This window comes from Oncorhynchus nerka, linkage group LG13 (genome assembly GCF_034236695.1).
Source record: "Oncorhynchus nerka isolate Pitt River linkage group LG13, Oner_Uvic_2.0, whole genome shotgun sequence".
NCBI classification, from domain to species: Eukaryota; Metazoa; Chordata; class Actinopteri; order Salmoniformes; family Salmonidae; genus Oncorhynchus; species Oncorhynchus nerka.
Genome location: NC_088408.1, coordinates 24,214,371 through 24,230,141, shown reverse-complemented (window position 1 = coordinate 24,230,141; position 15,771 = coordinate 24,214,371). Strand labels below are relative to the sequence as shown.

At 46.6% G+C, this 15,771-nt stretch overlaps 1 protein-coding gene across 11 annotated transcripts in view; it reads left to right on the top strand.

Annotated features, from left to right (window-relative positions):
* Positions 1 to 15,771, top strand: part of LOC115118250 (otoferlin-like) — an 86,255-nt gene that overhangs the window by 53,026 nt on the left and 17,458 nt on the right. For 6 of the 11 annotated variants that reach the window (XM_065026275.1, XM_065026270.1, XM_065026273.1 and 3 more), the window contains exons 12-28: positions 2,078 to 2,186; positions 2,360 to 2,558; positions 2,932 to 3,052; positions 3,508 to 3,608; positions 3,719 to 3,809; positions 3,917 to 4,033; positions 4,373 to 4,525; positions 4,751 to 4,943; positions 7,142 to 7,266; positions 7,500 to 7,634; positions 8,580 to 8,741; positions 11,067 to 11,138; positions 12,372 to 12,491; positions 12,681 to 12,842; positions 14,491 to 14,653; positions 15,277 to 15,452; positions 15,669 to 15,698. In XM_065026275.1, the coding sequence (XP_064882347.1) occupies positions 2,078 to 2,186; positions 2,360 to 2,558; positions 2,932 to 3,052; positions 3,508 to 3,608; positions 3,719 to 3,809; positions 3,917 to 4,033; positions 4,373 to 4,525; positions 4,751 to 4,943; positions 7,142 to 7,266; positions 7,500 to 7,634; positions 8,580 to 8,741; positions 11,067 to 11,138; positions 12,372 to 12,491; positions 12,681 to 12,842; positions 14,491 to 14,653; positions 15,277 to 15,452; positions 15,669 to 15,698 (2,229 nt within the window). The remainder of the gene's footprint in view (positions 1 to 2,077; positions 2,187 to 2,359; positions 2,559 to 2,931; positions 3,053 to 3,507; positions 3,609 to 3,718; positions 3,810 to 3,916; positions 4,034 to 4,372; positions 4,526 to 4,750; positions 4,944 to 7,141; positions 7,267 to 7,499; positions 7,635 to 8,579; positions 8,742 to 11,066; positions 11,139 to 12,371; positions 12,492 to 12,680; positions 12,843 to 14,490; positions 14,654 to 15,276; positions 15,453 to 15,668; positions 15,699 to 15,771) is intronic. The other 5 variants (XM_065026280.1, XM_065026274.1, XM_065026277.1 and 2 more) reach the window with 3 other exon arrangements.

The following is a 15,771-nucleotide window of genomic DNA, read 5'->3' as shown; positions in this document are numbered from 1 at the left end:
TCTGATGTTAAATTGTCGTCGTTGTCACGCCTGCTCCTGCACGTGTCACCATCATTACGCGCAGCTGCACAATATTGGACTCACCTGGACTCCATTACTTTGTTGATTACCCCCTCTATATCTGTCTGCCCCTCAGTTTGTTCCCTGTGTCAGCATTGCTGTCTTATTTATCCCCTGTAATGACGCTGTTCCTGTTCTGTTTCATGTCCATTCTTTATTAAATATTCTTCCTGTACCTGCTTCTCGCCTCCAGCGTCAATCCTCACATTTATATTATGTTATATTGACATTATAAAAGACCTTAAAGATATTAACTGGCTGTTAGGAAAATCAATAGCATCAGCTTTGTTACCCCTGGCTAAGTAGCCAACTATCCCCTTGCTGTCTCTTTGTTTAGCTAATGCCTCCCTAATATCTCCCCTGTGTGCAGTTGGTATTGGTATCAGTTTGACTATGTGACAGGGGCAGGTATAGCGAGACAGAGAGACAGAGAGACGGAGAGACTTTAAAGAGGCCAACCCTAACCTGCTCAACATCTTAATCATCATCTTAATCAACACTGACTTGAAAAGATACACTGAACCAAAATATAAATGCAACAATTACAAAGATTTTACTGAGTTACAGTTCATATAAGGAAATCAGTCAATTGAAGGAAATAAATTAGGCCCTAATCTATGGATTTTACATGACTGGGAATACAGATATGCATCTGTTGGTCACAAATACCTTGAAGGCGTGGATCAGAAAACCAGTCAGTATCTGGTGTGACCACAATTTACCTCATGCAGCATGACACATCTCCTTCGTATTGAGTTGATCAGGCTGGTGAATATGGCCTGTGTGATGTTGTCCCTGCTCCTCTCCTATGGTAGTAAAAAGTTGCTGGATATTGCTGGGAACTGGAACATACTGTCGTACACGTCGATCCAGAGCATGCTCCATGGGTGACATGTTTGGTGAGCATGCAGGCCATGGAAGAACTGGGACATTTTCAGCTTCCACAAGTTGTGTACAGATCCTTGTGACAGTATAATGCTGAAACATGAGGTGATGGCGGTGGATGAATTGCAGGATCTCGTCACGGCATTCAAATTGCCGTTGATAAAATGTAATTGTTTTTGTTGTCCATAGCTTATGCCTGCCCATACCATAACCACACCACCACCACGGGGCACTCTGTTCACAACGTAGATTTCAGCAAACCGCTCGCCCACATAACGCAATGCTGTCTGCCATCTGGGATTCAACCGTGAAGAGCCACTTCTCCAGCGTGCCAGTGGCCTTCGAATTTGAACATTTGCACACTGAAGTCAGTTACAACGCCGAACTGCAGTTAGGTTAAGACCCTGGTGAGGACAACGAGCACTCAAATGAGCTTCCCTAAGCTGGTTTCTGACAGTTTGTGTAGAAATTCTTCGGTTGTGCAAACCCACAGTTTCATCAGCTGTCCAGGTGTCTGGTCTCAGAAGATCCTGCAGGTGAAGAAGCCGGATGTGGTGGCCCTGGGCTGGTATGGTTACACGTGGTCTGCAGTTGTGAGGCCGGTTGGACATACTGCCAAATTCTCTAAAAAAACATTGGTAGAAATGAACATTTAATTATCTGGCAAAAGCTCTGGTGAACATTCCTGCAGTCAGCATGCCAATTGCACGCTCCCTCAAAACTTGGGACATCCGTTGCATTGTGTTGTGTTTTGTTGCCTTTTATTGACCCCCAGCACAAGGTGCACCTGTGTAATGATAATTCTGTTTAATCAGCTTCTTGATTTGCCCCACCTGTCAGGTGGATAGATTTACTTGGCAAAGGATAAATGCTCACTAGCAGGAATATAAACTAATAAGCTTTTTGTGCGTATGGAACATTTCTGGGATCTGTTATTTTGGCTTTTGTTGCGTTTATATTTTTTGTTTAGGATAATTGTTTATGAATAAAAAGAAAAACCTGTATATTGGTGAATGGGACTGTATTTGTTTATTCTGCAATCTGTGTGTTTGAGAAATTGTAATTATAGCGGGTTTGGTTCTACCGCTTATCTGTATTCTGTTAATCTGGTCTTCTTTATTCTGTCGTTCAGAGTGCCACAGGGAAAATAGAGGAATTCTTCCTGTTTGGTTCCTTCCTGGAGGCCACCATGATTGACAGGAAGATCGGCGATAAGCCAATCAGTTTCGAGGTCACAATAGGTAAGTAATATACTTGGGGGGTATTCAGTAATAACTTAACAGACTCAATTATCATTAGTATTGGACACAAAAGGTACTCAATGATTTGTGTGTTTGGCATGTAAATATTGCAAACAAAAACACAACGATACAATTCTACTATTGTCGCTACTTTTCACATTTCCTTCCCCCAGGTAACTACGGCAACCAGATAGACGGAGTGAGCAAGCCCACCGCAGCTAAGAAGAAGAAGAAGAAAGAGGGAGGAGGAGAGAGTGATGAGGAAGAGTCAGAGCTGATCCAGCAGAACTCCAGTGAGGACGAGGCGGATGATGATGGGGACCTGGTGTCTGTGTCCTCCACCCCTCCCATGAAGCCTGTAATCACAGACAGGTCAGAGGACAGGGGTTCAAGGGTCAGGATCAGGGGTGGTGGGTCAAGTTTCTCCTGGGTCACGTCTAAAGCCGGGGTTCTGGCTAGAAATATTGTTTTGCTTATGGCGTGTAACAACAAAACAAGTCTGGGAACCACTTGGTCTAGCTCTTCCATATTCATAGATCACAATGTAACCTATACAGATATGTGTCACAAAGTGCTCTAACATAAAAGAATGGCGATAAAAGAATAGCATGGTGAAAAGCATATTGCATATTGAAAAAATTGAAATATGAAAGAAATCTGCAACCATTGGTCTTATTCTCTGAGGGACTCTGATAATGTCAACACTCATCATATCGATTATACACCTTTTTTGTGCCAACCTCAGGAACTACTTCCACCTGCCCTACTTTGAGAAGAAGCCATGTATCTACATCAAGAGCTGGTGGCAGGACCAGAGGAGACGACTCTACAACTCAAACATCATGGACAAGATCGCTGACAAAATGGTCAGTAACTATTCATGCTGAATGTGCACCAGCAGGATAATAATTAGATTTTTAAAAATGTAATTACATTTTTTCATCCAATTTCGTGGTACCCAATTGTTAGTAGCTGCTATCTTGTCTCATCGCTACAACTCCCGTACGGGCTCTGGAGAGACAAAGGTTGAAAGTCATGCGTCCTCCGATACACAACCCAACCAAGTCGCACTGCTTCTTAACACAGTGCACATCCAACCCAGCCGCACCAATGTGTCGGAGGAAACACCGTGCACCTAGCAACCTTGGTTAGCGTGCACTGCGCCCGGCCTGCCACAGGAGTCGCTGGTGCGCGATGAGACAAGGATATCCCTACCGGCCAAACCCTCCCTAACCTGGATAATAATTAGATTAAACCCAATAAACGCAAAGCATTTCTGGATCTGATACACTTGTTTGTGTTTGTGGGTTGTGTCCTACAGGAGGAGGGTCTGAATGACGTGCAGGAGGTCATTAAGACAGAGAAGGCCTATCCAGAGCGCAGACTCCGAGGGGTGCTGGAGGAACTCAGCACTGGCTGCAAGTGAGCTAACATTACTGATACTACAGCCATAATCACTTCTGTTGATACAATGACTGGACTGCCATACCCAGAGACACAGTCTGTAAGTGTCTCTGTGTCTTTACTTTCAGTCGTTTCGTCACTTTGGCCAACAAGGACCAGAACCAGGCAGGCAGAACTAAACTGGACAAAGAGAGACTCAAGTCCTGCATGAGAGAAATGGTACAGGGCTGCTCTGAGAGAGTGATGGAGAGAGTTGTTATGGTTATGAATTTATCCTCGTGTAGCAGAGCGTGGGAATGTTTATGATGTCATATTCTTCTCTGTAGGAGAGCATGGGGCAGCAGGCCAAGCTGATTCGCTCCCAGGTGAAGAGGAACACGGTTAGAGACAAACTGAAGATGGTTCAAAACTTCCTGCACAGGCTCCGTTTCCTTGCCGACGAGGTACAGATTCTGTTACACTCAACTTTGTTTATAACACATTCTAGTTGCATTGACAGAGCAATTCAGGCCTTATAGAGAGAGCACAGGCAACCTCCCCACAGTGGATCTTAGCTCTCCATTATAAAACGCTAGCATAATCATAACCAATCACTATGTACAGTAAAGAGTACCACTGTGCAACAATAAACTGTACACTCATAAAATGTAATTCACCGTTACAAGGGTGTGCATTCTTGTGTTTATCAATATCCTTTATGTTATGCACATGAATTTCAGCCTGTATTGACAGCTATGTGGGTGTCAATAAAACGTTGAAGTTTTATCCTCTGTGCCCTCCAGCCCCAGCACAGTATCCCAGACGCGTTTGTATGGATGATGAGTAACAACAAGCGTATCGCCTATGCCCGCATCCCCTCCAAAGACATCCTCTACTCCATCGTAGATGAGGAGACAGGCAAGGACTGTGGCAAGGTCAAAGCTGTCTTCCTCAGGGTACGTGACTTGAACCTTCTCGACTCTCTCTGACCTCCACTTCTTCCTACCCTCATTGTTTTGTTTTATAACCCTAACAAACTATTGAATGTCGATTTACCTTAGTGTTGCTGTTGTAGGTCTATGGCCTTGTGTCTTTAGATCCCAAGCTAAGATTAAAATCTTTCTAAGGCTGAATAAAGTTATATACATCTATAACGTTACTGTAACGTTTGTGTCCACCAGCTGCCTGGTAAGAAGGGGTTTGGTCCAGCGGGTTGGACAGTGCAGGCTAAGATGGAGATATACCTGTGGCTGGGTCTCAACAAACAGAGGAAGGACTTCCTGTCTGGCCTGCCCAACGGCTTTGAAGAGAACAAGGCTCCCAGGACAAGCCCCTGTCTACAGTCTGTACCCCCCGTCAGTCTGGTTTACAACAGTAAGTCTGTCTACAGTCTGTACCCCCCGTCAGTCTGGTTTACAACAGTAAGTCTGTCTACAGTCTGTACCCCCTGTCAGTCTGGTTTATAACAGTCAGTCTGGTCTATAACAGTAAGTCTGTTTACAGTCTGTACCCCCCCGTCAGTCTGGTTCACAACAGTAAGTCTGTCTACAGTCTGTACCCCCCGTCAGTCTGGTTTATAACAATAAGTCTGGTCTATAACAGTAAGTCTGTTTACAGTCTGTACCCCCCGTCAGTCTGGTTTACAACAGTAAGTCTGTCTACAGTCTGTACCCCCCGTCAGTCTGGTTTACAACAGTAAGTCTGTCTACAGTCTGTACCCCCCGTCAGTCTGGTTTATAACAATAAGTCTGGTCTATAACAGTAAGTCTGTTTACAGTCTGTACCCCCCGTCAGTCTGGTTTACAACAGTAAGTCTGTCTACAGTCTGTACCCCCCGTCAGTCTGGTTTACAACAGTAAGTCTGTCTACAGTCTGTACCCCCCGTCAGTCTGGTTTACAACAGTAAGTCTGTCTACAGTCTGTACCCCCTGTCAGTCTGGTTTATAACAGTCAGTCTGGTCTATAACAGTAAGTCTGTTTACAGTCTGTACCCCCCGTCAGTCTGGTTCACAACAGTAAGTCTGTCTACAGTCTGTACCCCCCGTCAGTCTGGTTTATAACAATAAGTCTGGTCTATAACAGTAAGTCTGTTTACAGTCTGTACCCCCCGTCAGTCTGGTTTACAACAGTAAGTCTGTCTACAGTCTGTACCCCCCGTCAGTCTGGTTTACAACAGTAAGTCTGTCTACAGTCTGTACCCCCTGTCAGTCTGGTTTATAACAGTCAGTCTGGTCTATAACAGTAAGTCTGTCTACAGTCTGTACCCCCTGTCAGTCTGGTTTATAACAGTCAGTCTGGTCTATAACAGTAAGTCTGTCTACAGTCTGTACCCCCCGTCAGTCTGGTTTATAACAATAAGTCTGGTCTATAACAGTACGTCTGTCTACAGTCTGTACCCCCCTGTCAGTCTGGTTTATAACAGTCAGTCTGGTCTATAACAGTAAGTCTGTCTACAGTCTGTACCCCTATCAGTCTGGTTTATAACAATAAGACTGGTCTATAACAGTAAGTCTGTCTACAGTCTGTACCCCCCGTCTGTCAGTCTGGTTTACAACAGTAAGTCTGTCTACAGTCTGTACCCCCTATCAGTCTGGTTTACAACAGTAAGTCTGTCTACAGTCTGTACCCCCTATCAGTCTGGTTTACAACAGTAAGTCTGTCTACAGTCTGTACCCCCGTCAGTCTGGTTTACAACAGTAATTCTGTCTTCAGTCGTACCCCCTGTCAGTCTGGTTTATAACAGTCAGTCTGGTCTATAACAGTAAGTCTGTCTACAGTCTGTACCCCCCATCAGTCTGGTTTATAACAATAAGTCTGGTCTATAACAGTAAGTCTGTCTACAGTCTGTACCCCCTATCAGTCTGGTCTACAACATTAAGTCTGTCTACAGTCTGTACCCCCAATCAGTCTGGTCTACAACATTAAGTATGTCTACAGTCTGTAACCTCTATATACTGTTGCTATGGTGAGTGAGCAGCTGCTTTATAAGATAGCTACGTTTTGTATTTACACACTCCATTACCTAGTCCCATTTATTGAAGCACGTACTCAAGTGTGATGGCTCACACCTGTGCATCTCTGTGTCCTCCCTCTGCTATCCTGTGTATCTGAGTGTTGTCTAATCTCTGTGTCCTCCCTCTGCTATCCTGTGTATCTGAGTGTTGTCTCATCTCTGGGTCCTCTCTCTGCTCTCCTGTGTATCAGAGTGTTGTCTCATCTCTGTGTTCTCTCTCTGCTCTCCTGTGTATCAGAGTGTTGTCTCATCTCTGTGTCCTCTCTCTGCTCTGCTGTGTATCTGAGTGTTGTCTAATCTCTATGTCCTCTCTCTGCTCTCCTGTGTATTTGAGTGTTTTCTCATCTCTGTGTTCTCTCTCTGCTCTGCTGTGTATCTGAGTGTTGTCTCATCTCTGTGTTCTCTCTCTGCTCTGCTGTGTATCTGAGTGTTGTCTCATCTCTGTGTTCTCTCTCTGCTCTGCTGTGTATCTGAGTGTTGTCTCATCTCTGTGTTCTCTCTCTGCTCTGCTGTGTATCTGAGTGTTGTCTCATCTCTGTGTTCTCTCTCTGCTCTGCAGTGAAGCAGGTATTCCAGCTGAGGGCTCACATGTACCAGGCCAGGAGTCTGTTTGCTGCAGATAGCAGTGGCTTGTCAGACCCCTTTGCCAGGGTATTCTTCTCCACACATAGCCAGGTCACTGAGGTAAGATAGAGGATGTGTGCATGTGTGTGTGTGTGTGTGTGTATGAGTGTGTGTTTGTGTGTGTGTCAGTGTGTGTATTTTTGTGCATATGCGTATGTGTGTTCTGAGTCAGTCTCTGCTCTACATGGGCCTAGTAAGCCTTGCGTGTGTGTGTGTGTGTGTTTGTTAATGTGTGTGTGTGTGTGCCTGCATACGTGCTTGTGTTTCTGTTAATGTGTGTCCGTGTGTTTTAGGTCCTGAGTGAGACTCTGTGCCCTACGTGGGATCAGCTGCTGGTGTTTGAGGATGTTGAGCTGTTCGGAGAGGCCGGCGAGCTACGAGACGACCCGCCTATCATTGTGGTAGAGGTCTACGACCAGGACACTGTGGTACGACCTGACGGAGAGAGAGAGTGAGAGAGTGAGAGTGAGAGAGAGAGAGTGAGAGTGAGAGAGATCGAGAGAGAGTGAGATCCTTAGTGAAACTATTGTTTTGTGCGATTCAAAGGATACGAGGATACAAAGTACTGTGAAACTGGACTGGCCATTTTTGGCAAATGCCAGTTGGGCTGGTCCATGTCTATCTCAGGTTTCTTTTCACCAAATGATTATTATTTGGCTGATAATGGGGGCATCAAGGAAAACATGGGCCGGTGTGGGAGCCTCAAGGGAAAATGGGCCGGTGTGATAGAAATGCCAGGGCTGATTTCTGGTCCCAGTCCGTCCCTGTCTGTGATCCAAACACTTTGTGTTTGTCCATATGTCCTTACTGTGTATCTGTTACTGTCTTCATTTACCATGTTCCTCCTGTTCCTGCTCATATTGTGGATGATGCTGTTGGGGTTAAGTAGAGTGTGAAAGCCAGAAGTAGGGCCTCTCCTGCTTTGGGCTTCTGTTTGCGTAGCAACGTAGCTAGTTAGCCAAGTCATGCAAGAGGCAGGACAGGCTATTTTACAGGGCATTCCCAAACTAGGTTTGCCATCTATCCATGACGTAGCCATAAGCATGGTCCTCTTGCATTCCTCCAGTAGTGTTTGATAGCTGAAACAGTAGTTGATTGGTTGAAGTTGTTTGGTTGAAGTGTTAACTCTACCAGTCATGCATGCTTCTCATAAACTGATGGAACCAATAGAGATATGACCCCTGGTAGGACCTTTCAAATTCTGTTAGCCTTATGGTAGCTAGCATGTTCTCTGAATAGTCCCCACTTTATACACCATTTTCAGTATTATGTCTGTGCTTACACTGGCCCCCAGTGGCCATAACAAGAAGTACACCCCATAAACTGGTTTCTAATTTTGATTTTCTTTCTACGGTTGTCTCTGTGGCGTCCAGGGCAAGGCAGAGTTCATTGGTCGGACATTTGCTAAGCCCATCACTAAGATGTGTGACGAGCACTACGGCCCTCCGAGGTTCCCCCCACAGCTAGAGTACTACCAGATCTACCGTGGTAACTCTACCGCCGGTGACCTACTGGCTGCCTTTGAGCTGCTGCAGGTCAGCTGATCACACACACTCGCACACATAGACACGTGTGCACACTGCAAGTACACACACACACATCAGAAACATACACATATGCACATATACACACCAGGAACACGCGCACCAGGAAATACGCACGCATGCTCGCACGCACGCACACACACACACACACACACACGAGGAACTAAATAACATGCCAGGAACACACTAAGAGCATGCCATTGACATGCATGGAAAGAGTTTAAAAATACACACCGACGCACAAGAAGTTATTAGACAAATGAATCACATGGAGAATGACAACAGATTTACCAAATACATGGAATATGCAACTGCAGCTGTGCACGGAGCAAGGTGACGAGCTGATTCCTCATCAAATCTAGAAAAGAAGGGTCTCTCTTTCCCTCTCTCTCTGCCTTTCCTTCTCTTCATCTGTCTGTTATTAATTTCCATTTCATCTTAATTGTCCGTCCACAATTTTCTTCATCCTCCATGCCTCTCCTCTTCTTCTTCTCCCATGCCTCTCCTCTCCTTCTTCCTCCATGACTCCTCCTCTTCTCCCTCCATGCCTCTTTTCTCTTTCTTCCTCCATGCCTCTCCTCTCCCTCTTCCTCCATGCGTCTCCTCCTCTTCTTCCTCCAAGCCTCTCCTTCTTCCTCCATGCCTCTCCTCCATGCCTCTCCTCTTCTTCTTCCACAATGCCTCTCCTCTTCTTCTTCCTCCATGCCTCTCCTCCCCTTCTTCCTCGATGCCTCTCCTCTTCTTCTTCCCTCATGCCTCTCCTCTTCTTCTTCCCCCATGCCTCTCCTCCCCTTCTTCCTCCATGCCTCTCCTCTTCTTCTTCCTCCATGCCTCTCCTCTTCTTCTTCCTCCATGCCTCTCCTCTTCTTCTTCCTCCATGCCTCTCCTCTTCTTCTTCCTCCATGCCTCTCCTCCTCTTCTTCCTCCATGCCTCTTCTCTCCTTCTTCCTCCATGCCTCCTTCTCTTCTTCCTCTATGCCTCTCCTCCTCTTCTCCTTCCATGCCTCTCCTCACATCTTCCTCCATGCCTCTCCTCTTCTTCTTCCTCCATGCCTCTCCCCTTCTTCTTCCTCCATGCCTCTCCTCCTCTTCTTCCTCCATGCCTCTCCTCTTCTTCTTCCTCCATGCCTCTCCTTCCCTTCTTCCTCCATGCCTCTCCTCTTCTTCTTCCCCCATGCCTCTCCCATTCTTCTTCCTCCATGCCTCTTCTCCTTCTTCCTCCATGCCTCTCCTCTTCTTCCTCCATGCCTCTCCTCTTCTTCTTCCATGCCTCTCCTCCTCTTCTTCCATGCCTCTACTCCCTTATCCCTCCATGCCTCTCTTCTTCTTATTCTATGCCTCTCCTACCCTTATTCCTCCATGCCTCTCCTCATCTTATTCCTCAATGCCTTTCCTCTCCTTCCTCCATGCCTCTCCTCTTCTTCTTCCTCCATGCCTCTCTTCCTTCTTCCTTCTTCCTTCTTCCTCCATTCCTCTCATCTTCTTCTTCCTCCATGCCTCTTCCTCTTCTTCCTCCATGCTTCTCCTCCCCTTCTTCCTCCATGCCTCTCCTCTTCTTCCTGCTCCATGCCTCTCCTCCTCTTCTTCCTCAATACCTCTTCTCTCCTTCTTCCTCCATGCGTCTCCTCTTCTTCTTCCTCTATGCCTCTCCTCTTCTTCTTCCATGCCTCTCCTCCTCTTCTTCCATGCTTCTACTCCCTTATCCCTCTATGCATCTCCTCTTCTTCTTCCTCCATGCCTCTCCTCCTCTTCTTTCTCCATGCTTCTCCTACCCTTATTCCTCCATGCCTCTCCTCGTCTTATTCCTCCATGCCTCTCCTCTCCTTCTTCCTCCATGCCTTTCCTCTTCTTCTTCCTCCATGCCTCTCTTCCTTATTCCTCCATGCCTCACCTCTTCTTCTTCTATGCATCTCCTCCTCTTATTCTTCCATGCCTTTCCTCCCCTTCTTCCTCCATGCCCCTCCTCTTATTCCTCATCCATGCCTCTCCTCTTCTTCCTCCTCCATGCCTCTCCTTTCTTTCTTCCTCCATGCCTCTCCCTTCTTCCTCCTCCATGCCTCTCCTCTTCTTCTTTCTCCATGCCTCTCCTCTTATTATTTCTCCATGCCTCTCCTCTTCTTCCTCCTCCATGCCTCTCCTCTCCTTCTTCCGCCATGCTTCTCCTCTCCTTTTTCCATCCTCTCTTTATCACCCTGTGGTCCCTTGACTCTCCCTCCTTCTCTTTCCCCCTCCTTCCTTCACTGGACCCCTGTCCTACTCCCCCCTACCTCCTGCCCTCCACCTTATATACTCCTGTACCCTGTCCCCTCCCTGCAGATTCCCTATGACGATGAGGAGATCAGGAGGGCTCTGATTGCTGTCCATGACTTTGCTGTTCCTCAGATTAAGGTGCTCTTTTCACTCTTCTGTCCCTCCCTCTGTGATCACTCTCTGGTCTGTCTAACTCTATGGTCTCTCTGGTCTGTCTAACTCTATAGTCTCTCTGGTCAGTCTAACTCTTTGGTCTCTCTGGTCAGTCTAACTCTATGGTCTCTCTGGTCAGTCTAACTCTATGGTCTCTCTGGGCAGTCTAACTCTATGGTCTCTCTGGTCAGTCTAACTCTATGGTCTCTCTGGTCAGTCTAACTCTATGGTCACTCTGGTCAGTCTAACTCTATGCTATCTCTGGTCAGTCTAACTCTATGCTATCTCTGGTCAGTCCAACTCTATGCTATCTCTGGTCAGTCCATCTCTGTGAAATGGTTAGGTAGTTAGCGGGGTGCGCACTAATAGCGTTTCAATTGGTGATGTCACTCGCTCTGAGACCTTGAAGTAGTTGTTTCCCTTGCACTACAAGGGACGTGGCTTTTGTGGAGTGATAGGTAACGATGCTTCGTGGGAGGCAGTTGCTGATGTGTGCAGAGGATCCCTGGTTCGAGCCCAGGTAGGGGCTAGGAGAGGGACTGAAGCAAAACTGTTACATTTGGTTATTCTGTCTCTGATCACTCTCTGGTCAGTCTAACTCTATGGTCTCTCTGGTCAGTCTAACTCTATGCTATCTCTGGTCAGTCTAACTCTATGGTCTCTCTGGTCAGTCTAACTCTATGGTCTCTCTGGTCAGTCTAACTCTATGATCTCTCTGGTCAGTCTAACTCTATTGTCTCTCTGGTCAGTCTAACTCTATGATCTCTCTGGTCAGTCTAACTCTATGCTATCTCTGGTCAGTCTAACTCTATGGTCTCTGTCATCAGTCTAACTCTATGGTCTCTCTGGTCAGTCTAACTCTATGGTCTCTGTCATCAGTCTAACTCTATGGTCTCTGTCATCAGTCTAACTCTATGGTCTCTCTGGTCAGTCTAAGCCTTCTTCTGCTGAGTGTTTTAATCTATAAAGATGCTTCTCTCCCTCTCTGACTCATCCATCTCTATTCAGTGTCTTGCTCTGTAACTACTCTCTCTAACTTCTGTACCTCTGCAAAACTAGTCCAGAACAAAGCCCAACTAAAATCTAGGAGAACAAAACATCTCAGGTCCTTTTATTGCTGAATACTGAAGCTGATTTTTGTAATTTCATTTAATTGTATCTCCTCAGTATGTTGTATACATTGGTTGTTGCCTCATCTCCCTTCTTTTCCTGGAGTAGATTGGACAAGGGGGGAGGGCAGAGCTTCCTCCCATCGATGGTCCGACAGACTCAGAACGTGGACCCATCCTCCCTGTACCCATGGGCATCCGACCTATCCTCAGCCGCTACCGCATAGAGGTGAGACAACACTCCATGTCTAGGGAACAGCACTCAGAGAGGGTATACAACTACAAGCTAGAGGAAAGAGAGAAAATAACCCAAAGATAGAAACTGGAAGGTGGAGGACACAGGGCCAGGTGGTGGAGGTAAGGGGAGATCAAGTCAGAGATCAAATGGTCTGATCCAGTCTGATATGTTGTGGTCCAGGTTCTGTTCTGGGGCCTGAGGGACCTGAAGAGGGTGAATTTGGCCCTGGTGGACAGACCCAGGGTGGACATAGAGTGTGCAGGGAGAGGAGTCCAGTCGGCTCTCATTCAGAACTACAAGAAGAACCCCAACTTCAGCACCCTCGTCAAGTGGTTTGAGGTGGTGAGTAGAACCTGGTCAAATCTCGGTGGTCTTTCAGACAATGAAAGACCGCAGATACTGTACATGAAGGCAGCAAAAATTAAATGTCCTCTCACTGTGAACTGCGTTTATTTTCAGCAAACTTAACATGTGCAAATATTTGTATGAACATAACAAGATTCAACAACTGAGACATAAACTGAACAAGTTCCACAGACTAAGAGAAATTGAATAATGTGTCCCTGAACAAAGGGGGGGTCAAAATCAAAAGTAACAGTCAGTATCTGGTGTGGCCACCAGCTGCATTAAGTACTGCAGTACATCTCCTCCTCATGGACTGCACCAGATTTGCCAGTTCTTGCTGTGAGATATTACCCCACTCTTCCACCAAGGCACCTGCAAGTTCCCAGACATTTCTGGTGAGAATGGCCCTAGCCCTCACCGTCCGATCCAACTGGTCCCAGACATGCTCAATGGGATTGAGATCCGGGCTCTTCGCTGGTCATGGCAGAACACTGACATTCCTGTCTTGCAGGAAATCACGCACAGAACGAGCAGTATGGCTGGTGGCATTGTCATACTGGAGGGTAATGTCAGGATGAGCCTGCAGCAAAGGTACCACATGAGGGAGGAGGTTGTCTTCCCTGTAACGCAGTGTTGAGATTGCCTGCAATGACAACAAGCTCAGTCCGATGATGCTGTGACACACCGCCCCAGACCATGACGGACCCTCCACCTCCAAATCGATCCCGTTCCAGAGTACAGGCCTCGGTGTAACACTCATTCCTTCGACGATAAACGCAAATCCGACCATCACCTCTGGTGAGACAAAACCACGACTTGTCAGTGAAGAGCACTTTTTGCCAGTCCTGTCTGGTCCAGCGACAGTGGGTTTGTGCCCATAGGCAACGTTGTTGCCAGTGATGTCAGTGATGACCTTACAACAGGCCTACAAGCCCTCAGTCCAGCCTCTCTCAACCTATTGCAGACAGTCTGGGCACTGATGGAAGGATTGTGCGTTCCTGGTGTAACTCGGGCAGTTGTTGTTGCCATCCTGTACCTGTCCCGCAAGTGTGTTGTTCAGATGTACCGATCCTGTGCAGGTGTTGTTACACGTGGTCTGCCACTGCGAGGACGATCAGCTGTCCGTCCTGTCTCCCTGTAGCGCTGTCTTCGGCGTCTCACAGTACGGACATTGCAATGTATTGCCCTGGCCACATCTGCAGTCCTCATGCCTCCTTGCAGCATGACTAAGGCAGATGAGCAGGGACCCTGGCCATCTTTCTTTTGGTGTTTTTCAGAGTCAGCAGAAAGACCTCTTTAGTGTCCTAATTGTTCATAACTGTGACCTAAATTGCCTACGGTCTGTAAGCTGTTAGTGTCTTAACGACCGTTCTACAGGTGCATGTCCATAATTGTTCATGGTTCTTTGAACAAGCATGGGAAACAATGTTTTAAACCCTTTAAAAGTGAAGATCTGTGAAGTTATTTGTATTTTTAGGAATGATCTTTGAAAGACAGGGTCCTGAAAAAGGGACGTTTCTTTTTTTGCTGAGTTTATTGAATGGATTCAAGCTGGTTTAAAAGTGACCTTAGATCTTGCGTATAGGCCAGGGCAACTTCCTAACTCTCTATGCGAACCCTGACCTTTGCCCCGTGACCCCATCAGGACCTGCCAGAGAATGAGCTCCTTCACCCTCCTCTGAACGTCCGGGTGGTGGACTGCAGAGCGTTTGGACGCTACACCCTGGTGGGTTCCCATGCCGTCACCAGCCTGCGACGCTTCATTTACAGCCCCCCAGACAAGACACACAACAACTGGGCCAGCGCAGGTAGGCCTACTCACACTCTACTACTTTTTATTTCTATTACAAGAGATTACATTTTTGTATTGATCTGGGGAATCCAAAACATGTATTTATACTATTTGAGTATATACATTTGTTGATATACTGTATAGTATCAGAATCTTATCTTCAAAATTATTTTCAACAGTTTGTGATTTCCTCTCAGACTGACTCAGACCTGCGTATGAATATGAATTTTCTATTGCTTTACTCACCTTGATGCTTCCTGGCTTTTTCCCACTCCTGCTCTCCTTCTCTCCCACTCTCTGGGCCAATCTGTATTCTCTCTCTCTCTCTCTCTCTCTCTTTCTTTCTTTCTCTCTCTCTCTCTCTCTCTCTTTCTTTCTTTCTTCTCTCTCTCTCTCTCTCTCTCTCTCTCTCTCTCTCTCTCTCTCTCTTTCTTTCTTTCTCTCTCTCTCTCTCTCGCTCTCTCTCTCTCTCTTTCTCTCTCTATCTCTCTCGCTCTCGCTTTCTCTCTTTCTCTCTCTCTTTCTCTCTCTCTTTCTCTCTCTCTTTCTCTCTCTCTCTCTCTCTCTCTCTCTGTCTCTCTCATTCCATTTCTTTGTTGTGTCCTGTTCCTCCTCGGTCACTCCCCTGACCCCTTTCAGCTAGATTGATGAATGGCTACATGGTCCTGACCAACGGGGGGTCCCAATCTCGCCCCTGCTCCCCTTACTCCCGCACCCCACCCCGCACCCTCTCTCGCCCCGCAGGTGATGTCACAGTCAACATGGATGCCGACCCCTCAGTCAGGAAGATGGACACGGTGGTCAAGTTAGACGCTGTAAGCTTTTACACACGTGTCTCTGACGTTTATCACTTTTGATTTCCTATTTTTGGAATGAAAAGGACAGAAGTAGAGATGCCCTCAAGGACTGAAATTGAGGTTGATGGCTTTACCTCTGGTCCTGTGTGTGGTGTAAAATCTATTCCTGTTTTGTTTAGATGTATATATTTTGTGTGTAATTTGGTGTTGTTTTGTGTGACCCTCCCCCTGTAGACGTCTGATGCAGTTGTTAAAGTTGATGTGGTAAGTCCTGGTATGGAACTGTTCCCCAACGTTTGAAAGAGCTTCACAATGTGGACAGACATCAATGCACACC